Genomic DNA, 13510 nt, shown 5'->3' on the forward strand with positions numbered 1-13510 from the left:
GAATCTGCACTGCTTTGAGAGCACCAGTAGATTAATTGTACTGTACAAGCACCAAGACTGGGAGGCACTGTATAGGAGCATGAAGACAGGCCCTTGTAATTCTAGGGGAAGTGGGGAGGGAATAGAACTATAGGGGTGTTAGTAGCTGGAGCTCCCAGAGCTCTGGCTAGCCCCCTAATGCTCCAGCAAACTCATTTACCAACTCTAGCAGGCTATATGTCTTGTTTAATGGGGTTGTTCATGCTGGCATAGTTGGCAAAAAATAGCCATGTTTAAGTTTTTATTTTTCTAGAATGAAAGAGAATTGCATTTGCTATGAAAACTTTTTTTTTCTGAATGGATTTTATGCAGTTTTTATACAAATGTCATGGCTCGAAATTAGTGTCAATAGAGCCTTAAAGAGTTTAAGAAAGCTAAATGATTAACCTGAAGGGAGACTCTATAAGCTGTACACTACTCAATTTTTCGCTCATTCTCTCCTTTATAGAGTTTGGGTTTGTAATCAATACATTATGAAAGCAAATTAAGCAAACATTTTAAAAGGTTACAGAAATACCACCTGGATAAATGAACTTGACATAAACATTTATTAGCACTGTGGCAGTGCAGAAAGACTTTGATAGAACAATCACTTAGTGGAGAAACAAGTGCAAATACACTGCCTGTCCCCAAAAAAAGTCATCACCATAAAAAAAGGTCACACACTATAATATTTTGTTCCGATAAGCTTCTGCAATGTCACAAGATTTATTCCCATCCAGTGTTGCATTAATTTTTCACCAAGATCTTGCATTGATGATGGGTAAAGTCTGACTGCTGTGCAAAGCCTTCTCTAGCACATCCCAAAGATTCTCAATAGGGTTAAGGTCTGGACTCTGTGGTAGCCAATCCATGTGTGAAAAAATGTCTTTCACAATTTGAGCCCGATGAATACTGGCATTGTCATCTTGGAATATGCCCGTGCCATCAGGGATGAAAAAAATCCATTGATGGAATAACCTGGTCATTCAGAATGTTCAGGTAGTCAGCTGACCTCATTCTTGGAGCACATACTGTTGCTGAATCTAGACCTGATCAACTGCAGCCACCCCAGATCATAGCACTGCCCCAACAGGCTTGTACAGTAGGCACTAGGCATGATGGGTGCATCACTTCATCTGCCTCTCCTCTTACCCTGATGTGCCCATCACTCTGAAACTGGGTAAATCTGGACTTATCAGACCACATCACCTTCTTTCATTACTCCAGAGTCCAATCTTTATGCTCCCTTGCAAATTGAAGCCCTTTTTTCTAGTTTGCCTCGCTGATTAGTGGTTTTCTTACGGCTACACAGCTGTTCAGTCTCAATCCCTTGAGTTCCCTTCACATTGTGCATGTGGAAATGCTCTAACTTTCACTATTAAACATAGCCCTGAGATCTACTGTTGTTTTTCTTCAATTTGATTTCACCAAACGTTTAATTGATCGCTGATCACAATCATTCAGGATTTGTTTCCCACCATATTTCTTCCTCGAATACAATGGGTTCCCAATATCCTTATAGTTTCTAATAATGCGTTGGACAGTTCTTAACCCAATTTTAGTAGTTTCTGCAATCTCCTTAGATGTTTACTCTGCTTGATGCATGCCAATGATTTGACCCTTCTCAAACAGACTAACATCTTTTCCACGACCACGAGATGTGTCTTTCAACATGGTTGTTTAAGAAATGAGAAGCAACTCATTGTACTAGTTGGGGTTAAATAACTTACTGCCAACTGAAAGATAATCGCCAATGCAGTAATTATCCAATAGGAGGCTCACACCTATTTGCTTAGTTAATTCCAGGTGGTGACTTTTTTTCGGGACAGGCAGTGTATAATAGCCCCAACTAGTTTACACAATTAAGCAATATAGAATAAAACAATTCATGTCAAGTAATCATTAGTGATTCAGAATATAGAAACAATAAGAGACCACAGCAGACAAAATAAATCATTGAAACATTTCAAGTATAGTGTATTAATGCACGGTATCAATTTGGTACCTATGTCAGTTGTATGCTATTACACATAATGGTAACTAGACATTATAGGTCAATTTTTTTTAAAAAAAATTCTTCTGTTTCAGAAGTTATTTAGTTAAATATGTGGGACATAATAGATACATTTGCATTGGAGAAAACTGTAATCTAGCATACTAATAAAATTTGAGGGGGCTTTAAAAATTGAATGGAGTGAAAAACTCAACTTATATGCCCCTAACTAGCTTTGGTCAAAGAATCAAGTATCTCAGAAAGCTTCACCAGTTTTGTTATATAAAATGAAGAAAAGCAATTGTGTGCTTGTTATCTCAGATTCTGGTTCATCGAAAGCAGATAGCTAGATAGATATGAAATAGATATGAGATAGATAGATATGAGCTAGATAGATAGATATGAGATAGCTAGATAGATAGCTAGATAGATAGATAGATAGATCTAAAAGTGTTTCCTGCTCACTGTTACAATGTACTGTATTTAAATATCCATAAAGATATCAACAGAAGAAATGTTACCTCTTCGGACTCGTCTGTGTTAGTAACTACTTGAATTCCCCATAATATAACAATTCGGCAGCATCTACACTTATGACTTTTTGTTATGCCACCCCTCTATTATTCCTGCCATCAGACAGCAGCAAAGATCCAGCTGGGTGTAAAAATAAATGCTCTAGAATTGTTGCAAGAGGAACACAAAGCTTAGGGGTCATCTAGGTTCTGAAAAAAGCAAGGGAAACAAGTGGGAAGCCTGCATCTGAAGTGAGGGCTATGGCATATTTCACCTCCAAGGGTCCCTGCTGCACAACTATGGGAAAATAATTTGCTCAGAAAAGCTAGAGTATAACATTTATCAGTAACAAAAATATATACAAATCACATTATGTATTCAAAGGCTTGGAGTAAAGAGATTCTTTTTCTTGATAGAAAAACCCTGCACCAGAGTAAATTGGAGCAATACACAGGGTAATTGCTTGAGAGCATATTAGATTATATTACCAACCTTCACTTCAATAACAGGAAAATACCTATTCCAGCAAATGTTATATATTTTTTTTTTTATTCCACAAACATGAACTCATTCTCTGTGATGAGAAATGTAATTATCACTAGGGGATAAGGGAAAAAAATGTAAAACCCTTGATTATCTGTATAAAGAAGGCAGTAATTCTATTTTAAGCTCACAGTTCATAGCCTCTTATCAACTAATACTGCAGATTTTACACACCAAATATTCAAGAAACTTCAGGAAGTTAAATATTTGATTTATGTTAATGTAATGTTCACCCCTGTGTTATTGACAGCGGTAAACTAAAGCTATTCTTCCATGATACAACAATATGCCGCCATACCATTATACTGCTATTATATGCATATGGCGTGATTCTATAATGTGGGACTGATAGACTACTATGGCTCCGTACTGTAATACTATGTCTATGTGGCTAACCTATAAATCAAAGTCTGACCTCTTAAAAAGCCTTGACACATATTTTGGGCTATCAGCCAAATCAGAAAAGTCCACATATAGACAGCATCGATCCAGTGTTGTTGAGGTAGTAAACAGTTTATTTTTGAAGGATTTTTCCAAGTTTGCTGATGACTTATCCTTTAGATAGGTCCTCAAAAGTGATGAGTGAAGTATTGTAAAATTCGATCCGGCTGCTTCACCAAATTTTATAAAAAAAATTGATTAGTGACAAATTACTTTGTCACAAAACACATGTTTTTTGCAAGGAGTGGGTGCAATGACTGTACCCCTAATTGTTCCCCACAGATGCCGCATTCATAGCTGACAGTATTACAGTGTAAAATAAAAAAATAAAAAAATCATACCTACTCCATCCATTTGATCGCAATGAGCCGGCCGCAGCCATCTAATTAAAGATCTAGCACAAAATCTTGCTTGGCCCGTGATGATGTCATTGAAGTTCTCATAAGAAATCCGGTGCACAGTGATGTATAATGTCACCACGCTGGCCGGCGTGATGATGTCATCATGGGCTGCGCAAGATTTTGCGCTAGATCTTCAATCAAGATGGCAGCAGCCGGCTCGTCGCAATCAAATGGAATTCGATCCGAATTTCAGGATAAATTTGATTTGCCTACAAGCTGAATTTCCTCGTGTTTTGTGTCAACAAATCGATTTAATCTGAATTAGAAAAAATAAATAAAAAAATGCTAACTTACATCCTCCATTTGCTTTCAACGTGCCGCCAGCCTTCATCTTGCTTGCTTGAATATCCGAAATCTTCTGCGGCATGAGATTACATCAGACGGTAAGTTTGAATCCTTTTTTTTTTATTGTTAATTTTACACTCAGATGCAGTGATCATGTATGAATGCGGCATCTGAGGGGTACAATGCCTGGGGCAGCTCTAGCACAGCTCCCTGTCATTACACACGCTACTTACAAAAAAATTGCGCTTCATGACAAAGTTATTTGTCATGAATAGAGATGAGCGAATCGAAGCTGACAAAGTGGAATTAGTTTAGAATTGCAGGAAGAATTTTATTTGCAACAAATGCAAATTTCCTCGCGCTTCATGGTAATGAATCACATTTTTCCTCAAGGGCAAGGTACTCTGGGAAGGTGGGATCACCCAAATTGACATGCCTATATGCAGCCAATAAGCAGCCAGCCCTATAAATACGGAGGCAATCTGACAGTCAGACATTTTCCAGCATTCAGAGTGCAGGGACAGACATATGAAGGTGCTAGGGACAGCATTTGGAAAAACCTGATTGTGGAAAAAAATCAATAAAAAAAACATAAGTGGAGAGGAAGGATAGGGAAGAATTATTTCACAGCATCTTACTGCAAGGAGAGATGTAAGAAGGCGCTAGGGACATTTATAGGAAAGCATATAGTGCAGGGAAAGATTATTTGGGGATCCAAATAGCCATTTGATAGCTCTGTCCTTATAGCTTTTTGTTTGGGCTGCAAGTGCTATGTTGAAAAGCCTTTAGCGGCTTATATCTTAGTATCTTTAGTATCTTATATCAGAACTACAAGATAAATTTATACGCATTTCACTTCTGTAGTTATTTCTGTTGAAAGCATATAGGGGCTAGGGGCGTATGTCAGTACTACAAAAACAATATATACGCACATCACTCTTTCAGGTTTTCTTTTGTCAAAGTGTACAGTAGCCTATTTCAGTCCAACAAGAAAAATATATTCTCAGTTCACTTCTGCAGTTAATTTTGTTGAAAGTGTATAGTGGTGTATTACAGTAAAAAAAAAATAATATATATATATTTTCCTGGTCAAAGCATATAGGCTCGTATTTGAGTACAACAAGAAATATATATTCTCAGGGCATTTCTGCAGTTAATTCTAGTGAAAGCATATAGTAACCTATTTCAGTCCAACAAGAAAAATATATTCTCAGTTCACTTCTGTAGTTATTTCTGTTAAAAGCATGTAGTGTTATATTTCAGTAAAAAAATAAAAATATAAACACAATACATTGTTGCAGTTACTTCTGGTTAAAGCGTTTAGGGTTCTATTTCAGTACTACAGGAAAAATATATACGCACTTCACTCTTTAAGTTTTTTCTGGTCAAAGGGTATAGTGGACTATTTCAGTCCAACAAGAAAAATATATTCTTATTTCACTTATGCAGTTATTTTTGTTGAAAGCGTAAAGTGGTGTAGTTCAGTAAAAAAAAAAAATATATATATATAGGCACTGCACTGTTGCAGTTATTTCTGGTGAAAGTGTATAGGGGCATATTTCAGTACTACAATAAAAATATATACGCACTTCAGCATATAGGGTTGTATTTCAGTCCAACAAGAAAAATATATTCTTATTTCACTTCTGCAGTTTTTTCTGTTGAAAGCGTATAGTGGTGTAGTTCAGTAAAAAAAGAAAAATATATATGTGCTGCACTGTTGAAGTTATTTCTGCTGAAAGCGCATAGGGGTGTATTTTAGTACTACAAGAAAAATATATACGCACTTTACTACAAAATTTTCCTGGTCAAAGTGTATAGGGTTGGATTTCAGTCCAACAATAAAAATATATTTTCACGTGCATTTCTGCAGTTAATTCTGGTGAAAGCGTATAGTGGCCTATATCAGTCTAACAAGAAAACAATATTCTCAGTTGTCTTATGCAGCTATTTCTGTTGAAAGCATATAGTGGTGTATTTCAGTAAAAAAAGAAAAATATATACACACTCCACTGTTGTGGCTATTTCTGTTCAAAGCGTATAGTGGCGTATTTCAGTCCAACCAGAAAAATATATTCTCAGTTCACTTCTGCAGTGAAAAGCGTTTAGTGGTGTATTTTCAGTCCAGCAACAAAAATATATTCTCAGTTCACTTCTGCAGTTATTTCTGTTGAAAGCGTATAGGGCAGTATTACTACAAGAAAAATATATACGCACTTCACTCTTTAATTTCTTTCTGGTCAAAGGGTATAGTGGCGTATTTCAGTCCAACAAGAAAAATATATTCTCAATTCACTTTTGCAGTTAATTGTGGTGCTAAAAGTCAGTGATTATAGCTCACTGTTCAGTTCTCCATTCGACAGTTTAATCCAAAAGAAGTGAAAGGCTGTAGCTGAGATTCTCACAAGTAGCGATCAGTTATCCAAACACCAGCAGAAACATGATGAAGGGTGTAGCAGACAGCTTTCTTGATGCCACACTGGCTTTTATGGAAGTCCACCTGCAAGAGGACCTCCCACAATATACAAACATAATAACCAATCACATTGTTCATTTACAGTTTGGATACATTCCCAACAAATGTACATAACCCCCCCCCCCCCCGCCTCTGATACAATCAACAACATAATTGGCATTGCCCGTGACGCAATCAACAACACAATAGGCATTGTCTGTGACACAATTAACAAAATAAAAGTAATTAATCCAGAGGGTTTATACAATGTTACAGTCTGTGGTCCAGGCAATAACAGGGGTTCTGTTACAGTAGTGAAAGCGTTTAGTGGCCTATTTTAGTACAAAAAGAAAAATATATTTGTCGCTTTTAGGAGTGTTTTAATTTTTGTTTAATTTGTTTAGTTCAGCTATAAGTATGTTGGGCAGGGAAGTGCCAGGCCATGCACAGTGGAGTGGCAGAGGCCTAAATGTTTCTGGCGCAAGCAGAGCTTGCAACATAGTTAGTGGGCATAGCAGAAGGAATTGCAGCGAGAGGCCTGAGCTAATGGTGTCATCTAGCGGTCATGTCTTGACCAGCAACCCAACGTTTTTTGATTGGTTGAATCGGTCATTCACGTCATCCCAAGTAACATCAAACACCTCCAGCCAAGAGTCGGTGGGTTCGTCAGACACAACCCTTAGTTGGCATGGCCTGGGAGCAGGCCCTGTGCCCTCACCTGTCCTCAACCTGCCTCTGTCCTTTTCTGTTACCTCAGCCAGAGAAGTATTGTATGCTGTAGGCTCAGCTCCACTATACACTGAGGATGAGCTGCTAGACAGCCAGTAGTTACTGCCCAGCCAAGATCTGGAGGATACATCCGCTGCTTCCTCCCCTAGAACGGCATCCCCCACCATGGCCCTGCGTCAACATATGCAGCGTCACCATAAAGTGTCCAGGGAGAACCGTGGATCTGATGTGGTAGTCCAGCCTGCCGCAGCAACCGCTGCATCAGCCAGTGGCATGCACCAGGTTTCAAGCAGTGAAGGCTCCACCACCTCAGCTGAAGGGAGCTGTCTGTCAATTCAATCTTCTGCTAGTCCAGATGCTCTTGGTCCTCCTACTCTTTGTCAGTCATTCCGTCAGCAATCGATCACCGAAGCGATTGCCAAGAGACAGCAGTATGCATGCACGCATCCAACGGCGCAGAAGCTGAACCTGCTCCTGTCCAATTTGCTGGTGCTGCAATCCCTCCCTTTCCAATTCGTGGACTCCAAAACTTTCAGATAACTGATGGCTTGTGCCGAGCCAATGTGGAAAGTCCTAAGCCATCATTTATTTTCAAAAAAGCAGCACCAACCCTGGACAAATATGTAGAACAAAAGGTGGGCCAGTCCTTGAGCCTGTCGGTGTCTACCAAAGTGAACAGTAGCACCGGCGTGTGGAGCTGTAACTGCGGTCAGAGACAATACATGTCTTTTATGGCCCACTGGGTGAATGTGGTTCCTGCACAGCCACACCAGCAACTTGGCCAGGTCACGCCGCTTCTGCCACCTCTACGTTGTCACGTCATTGGTCCTGCGACAATGTCCGCCTCGGTCTCCTCATCCTCCACCTTGTCCTCAGCATCCACTGCAGGGACAAGTCACAGTGCCCCTCCAGCATACCACATGTGCAGGACTTAGCGGTCATGCTGTTCTGCACCTGGTTTGCTTGGTGAACAGAGTCACACAGGGGATTAACTGCTCCGCTTCAAGAAATTGGATCCTGGCTTTCTCCGCGACAACTGAAAATCTGAACCATGCTGACCGACAACGGGAAGAACATGGTGTCAGCGCTGCATCAAGGAAGTCTGAGCCATGTGCCCTGCATGGCACACGTGTTAAATCTAGTTGTCAAGCGGTTCCTGAAGTCTTCCACCCATCTGCAAGACATCCTAAAAATGGCCAGGAAACTTTGCATGCACTTCAGCCACTCGTATACCGCAAAGCATACCCTCCTTGAGCTCCAGCTGCAGAATGGCATTCCCCAACATAGGCTGATATGCGAAGGTTCCACCCGCTGAAATTCCACCCTCCATATAAAGGACCGACTATACGAACAGAGAAAGGCCATAGCTATAGAGTGATGAGGAAGATAAGACAGAGGACCCGGACACAACGTGGCAGTATGAAGTGGAGATGGAGGCAGGGAGTCCCACTAAGTCACTTGCACAAATGGCCCGATGCATGCTCACTTGCTTGCGTAGTGACAGCCGAATTGTCACCATTTGGCTGAGGGAAGAAACTACTCATCAGCAGCAGGTAGACCTTGAGCAGGACCTGAACTAGCAGGTGGTGGCATACTTGCACAGCACTCTGCCACTCCACATTGAAGATCTGCTGGACTACTGGGTAGCCAAACTGGATTTGTGGCCGCAGCTAGCAGAGTTTGCCCAGGAAAAGCTGTCCTGCCCGGCCAATACTGTGGCATCAAAGCCGAGGTTTAGTGTGGAAAACTCACCTGTCCATCCAAAATGTGGAGAGACTGACATTTGTCAAGATGAATCAGGCGTGGATCAGCCAGGATTTCCAACCACCAATTCCTGATGCATCAAACTAGATCATTCACGGCACCACACCAACACTTTGATAAAAGAGACCAGATTCTTCTGACTACCTGCCTCAGCTACTACTCTGATGCTGCTACCCGCCTGATGCCAAGTGCTCCTTTTTTCAACCACCTTTGTCAGCGGGGAATAGTATTGCCACCCACCACCCCACTCTTTTACTGCTGCTGCCATCTCCACACTATGTCACCTTGCCACTCTGTGGTCTCCTGATGCTGCTGCTGCTACTGCCATCTCCACACTATGTCACCTTGCCACTGTGTGGTATCCTCCTGCTGCTGCTGCCATATCCACATTATGTCACCTTGCCACTCTGCTGTCTCCTGATGCTGCTGCCATATCCACACTATGTCACCTTTAGTGATGGATGAACAAATGTTCGGGAACGGCAAGTTTGTGGCAGGCCCCATTCACTTTAATGGCAGGCAAACCTGAAAAACCTTCAGCTAATATTTGCATCCACCAAATACTTAGTAGAAGTGTACAAATAGTCCCACAACATGAACAGTGACATACAAGAGGGGGATCAATGAAAAATAAAATAAAAAATAATGTATTTTAATCAGGGGACATTTTTACGCGTCTTAAAGGGAAATTCTCTGAAACGTGCCCTGTTGGAGCCTACAAATTTTTTAGGCTACAGGAGGCCTTCAAAATTAGGCATTCACCTGACATAAAAGAATATGTGATTATGTGGCTTGGGGTACAATATGCGGTCACTGAATAACTATTTTACAGTAGCCCACTTTTTATCACTTTTTTTTTGGGGGGGGGGCAACTGCTATATCACACCAGTAAAAATTATTTGTTGCAATGGAGTTTGTCACTATCTGTAGCTGAGGTAACGCAGCAAAACAGCAAACTAATGCTTCACTACCGAACTGCACTGTATAGAAAGTATATAATTGGTATATAACACCCCTGCTTCAATCAGTTTTTTTGAGGGGCAACTGGTATATCGCACCAGTAGAAATCATTTGTTCCAATGGCGTTTGGCCCTATTTGTAGCTGAGGTAACGCAGCAAAACTGCAGACAAATGATGCACTACCCAAATGCACTATATAGAAAGTATATAATTGGTATATAACACCCCTGCTTCAATCATTTTTGGGGGGGGGGCAACTCGTATATCACACCAGTAGAAATTTATTCCAATAGCGTTTGGCACTATGTGTAGCTGCACTATCGCAGCAGAACTGCACACAACTGCTGCACAATACAAATGCACTATAATATACTTCCTATGTTATAAAGTATATTAGAAGTATATTACACCCCTCAGTAAGTCACACCTATTGATAGCACACCTATACTAGTACTTAAAAATGGGTAAAAGTTCTTCACAATGTAAAATAATATGGCGCCGGCGGACATCGCCATATGTTTGCCCGTTTAGCGAACCGTAAATGAGCAAAGTTCGCCATGAAACGACCGCCGGGCAAACCGCAAGGCCATCTCTAGTCACCTTGCCACTCTGTGGTATACTCCTGCTGCTGCTGCCATCTCCACATTATGTCACCTTGCCACTCCGCGGTCTTCTGATGCTGCTGCTGCCACTGCCATCTCCACATTATGTCACCTTGCCACTGTGTGGTATCCTCCTGCTGCTGCTGCCATATCCACATTATGTCACCTTGCCACTCTGTGGTCTGATGATGCTGCTGCTGCTGCCATCTCCACACTATGTCACCTTGCCACTCTGTGGTATCCTCCTGCTGCCATCTCCACACTATGTCACCTTGCCACTCTGTGGTTTCCTCCTGCTGCCATCTCCACACTATGTCACCTTGCCACTCTGTGGTATCCTCCTGCTGCTGCTGCCATATCCACATGATGTCACCTTGCCACTCTGTGGTCTGATGATGCTGCTGCTGCCATCTCCGCACTATGTCACCTTGCCACTCTGTGGTATCATCCTGCTGCCAACACCACATTATGTCACCTTGCCACTCTGTGGTCTCCGGATGCTGCTGCTGCTGCCATTTCCACCCTGTTACCTTACCACTCTGTGGTATACTGCTACTGCTGCTGCCATCTCCACACTATGTCACCTTGCCACTCTGGGATATCCTCCTGATGCAGCTGTTGTTGCCTCCATCTTCACACTCTGTCACTGGGCCACTCTGTGGTCTCCTCATGCTGCTCACACCTCATCAATATGTCATAGGTCCACTCTTTGGACTACTCATGCTGTTTTCCCACCCTCCCCACTTCATGACTGGGCCACTATTTTGCCTTTCGGCCTGGCTGACATTATAATTTATTTGATCTTTCTTCTGATCTGTCAGAAGGAAGGAAAAATAAGATGCACAACGGATCCTGTCTGTGTAGCAGCTGTAAGGCCTGTATGTTCCCATCAGAAATGGCTTATGATTTGGTAGCCAAAAGCAGGAGTGGGTACGAAACACAGAAGACATGCAAATATTACATTCACGTGTCATCTCTGTTTTAGATCCACTCCTGTTTTTTTTTGGCATTAGCAATACTGACGGATTACTGGCCAAATCCTGACCGAGTGAAGGCGGATGCTCCACAGACAGGATCCGTTTTTTGTGGGTTATTGTTATGACAGATCAGAGGAAGGGCAAATTAATCAATGACTTCAACACAAAGTTACCACTGACACCCTCTCCACTCTGTCAGGGGGGCTCTACTTGTATAAGCGTTTAATAGAACAGGTTCTGTAGACATCTATGTGGAATCAGCTGACTAGGGTGTAAAAGTACTGACAGTGCCTGTCACGACCTATGCGGTCTGGCAAGCTGGTGGACGTGAGGCGCAAATCACAACCGGTTTTGACAAGTACGGGTTTATTGAGAGACAACGCGTTTCGGGGTGCGCATGACCCCTTTATCAAGTCTTTGCCAGAGATGAATTAGATGTGGCTGAAGCGCTGTGGCTTTGCTATTATACTTGGTTAGGCAATGCTGTTGCAGTGGTGAGGCTGATGTAGCTGGGGTATTGAGACCCGGCTACTGCACGTGGTGCATGCTGTAAGGACACAGGGAGCAGGGGTGTAAAAGGACTGTGCTTCTTTTTTACGCTAACATCGACCTGTAAGGCTGAGTTGTTACTTGGTCAGTTTTGGCCCCATGACTGCCCAAATAAGTTAAGTATGCAGTGATTCTAAGAGAATGCAGAGGATAAATCATCAGTATAAAACTCCCAGAAAACCCCTTTAAAGGCTATCTAAGGGAAGGGACATTGACTTAGAGGGCTGACACCTACAATATATAAAAGGTAATGTTCTACCTTTTGTCTGGGAGCACTATACAATATTAAATGACCACTAAACAATTGTTGGAAAGACAGAGGGGGATATTTGCTAACAGTATTATGCCATTATTTTGGCATAAGTAACAAACTTTGGCTTGCTCCATATGTGCCCAATAATTTGTGACTTTTTAAGCTTTTTATCACTTTTCCTAGGGGAAGAGAAAAGGAGTGTGGCTTAGCGGAGGGGCGGGGATTTGCGTGGCCTGCCGTATTTACTATAACTTTCACCAGATAGTGGCCTAAGTTATAGTTTAAGTCTACGCCATCTCCTGGCTAGCGTAGACTTCAGTTTCTAATGCACAACATGGCAGAGTTGTAGCTAATTCATTAAGAGTCCTCCTCCTCTTAATAAATTAGGTGCACCTCATGCCAGCACAAGGAAATCAAGACTACCATAGATGAGTAGATAGATAGATCCATAGTTGATAAATAGAAAGGCAATAGAAATTAGATAGATATGGATGGATGGATGAATGAATAAAGATAGATAGATAGATAGATAGATAGATAGATAGATAGATAGATAGATAGATAGATATGAGGTAGATAGAGAGATAAGGTATAATTGAAAGATCTGCACCTGTTCTGTGTTTTTGACCTGCACCCGGTTTTGGCTCACAATATCTGATGGCAATAACTGACCTATAAGCTCATCAGCAAACCTAAGACACTTTACAACAATTAATCTGAATTGTTCAAAAATATAGAAAAACAAATGACTTACCTTTGATCCCCGCTCATTAAAAATTATTTCAACATCTAAGATTTTACCGAATTGCTGGAGGAGAAAAAATAAACAATGATTGTAATATTCAAAATAAATTCAAAAATATTTCATAATAGAATTACCTCTTTTATTCTAAGAATTTAATATGAGGCCCACCCTCCATATATACTGAGCCTCTATGCAACAGTTCCATCAATTCCATTTTTATTTAATTACACATGCATATTATAAGTAAGATTTAACAAGAAGCTTGTCACTCAGATCATA

The 13510-nt window shown here is 41.2% G+C and overlaps 1 protein-coding gene across 8 annotated transcripts in view; it reads right to left on the minus strand.

Annotated features, from left to right (window-relative positions):
• Nucleotides 1-13510, minus strand: part of RBFOX1 (RNA binding fox-1 homolog 1) — a 333478-nt gene that overhangs the window by 222621 nt on the left and 97347 nt on the right. For all 8 annotated transcript variants that reach the window (XR_006391053.1, XM_044303355.1, XM_044303360.1 and 5 more), the window contains exon 4: nucleotides 13241-13294. Coding sequence is in view for 7 of the 8 variants with exons in the window: in XM_044303355.1 (XP_044159290.1) it covers nucleotides 13241-13294 (54 nt within the window). In the remaining variant the exon portion in view is untranslated. The remainder of the gene's footprint in view (nucleotides 1-13240; nucleotides 13295-13510) is intronic.

Source organism: Bufo gargarizans, chromosome 8, assembly GCF_014858855.1.
Source record: "Bufo gargarizans isolate SCDJY-AF-19 chromosome 8, ASM1485885v1, whole genome shotgun sequence".
NCBI classification, from domain to species: Eukaryota; Metazoa; Chordata; class Amphibia; order Anura; family Bufonidae; genus Bufo; species Bufo gargarizans.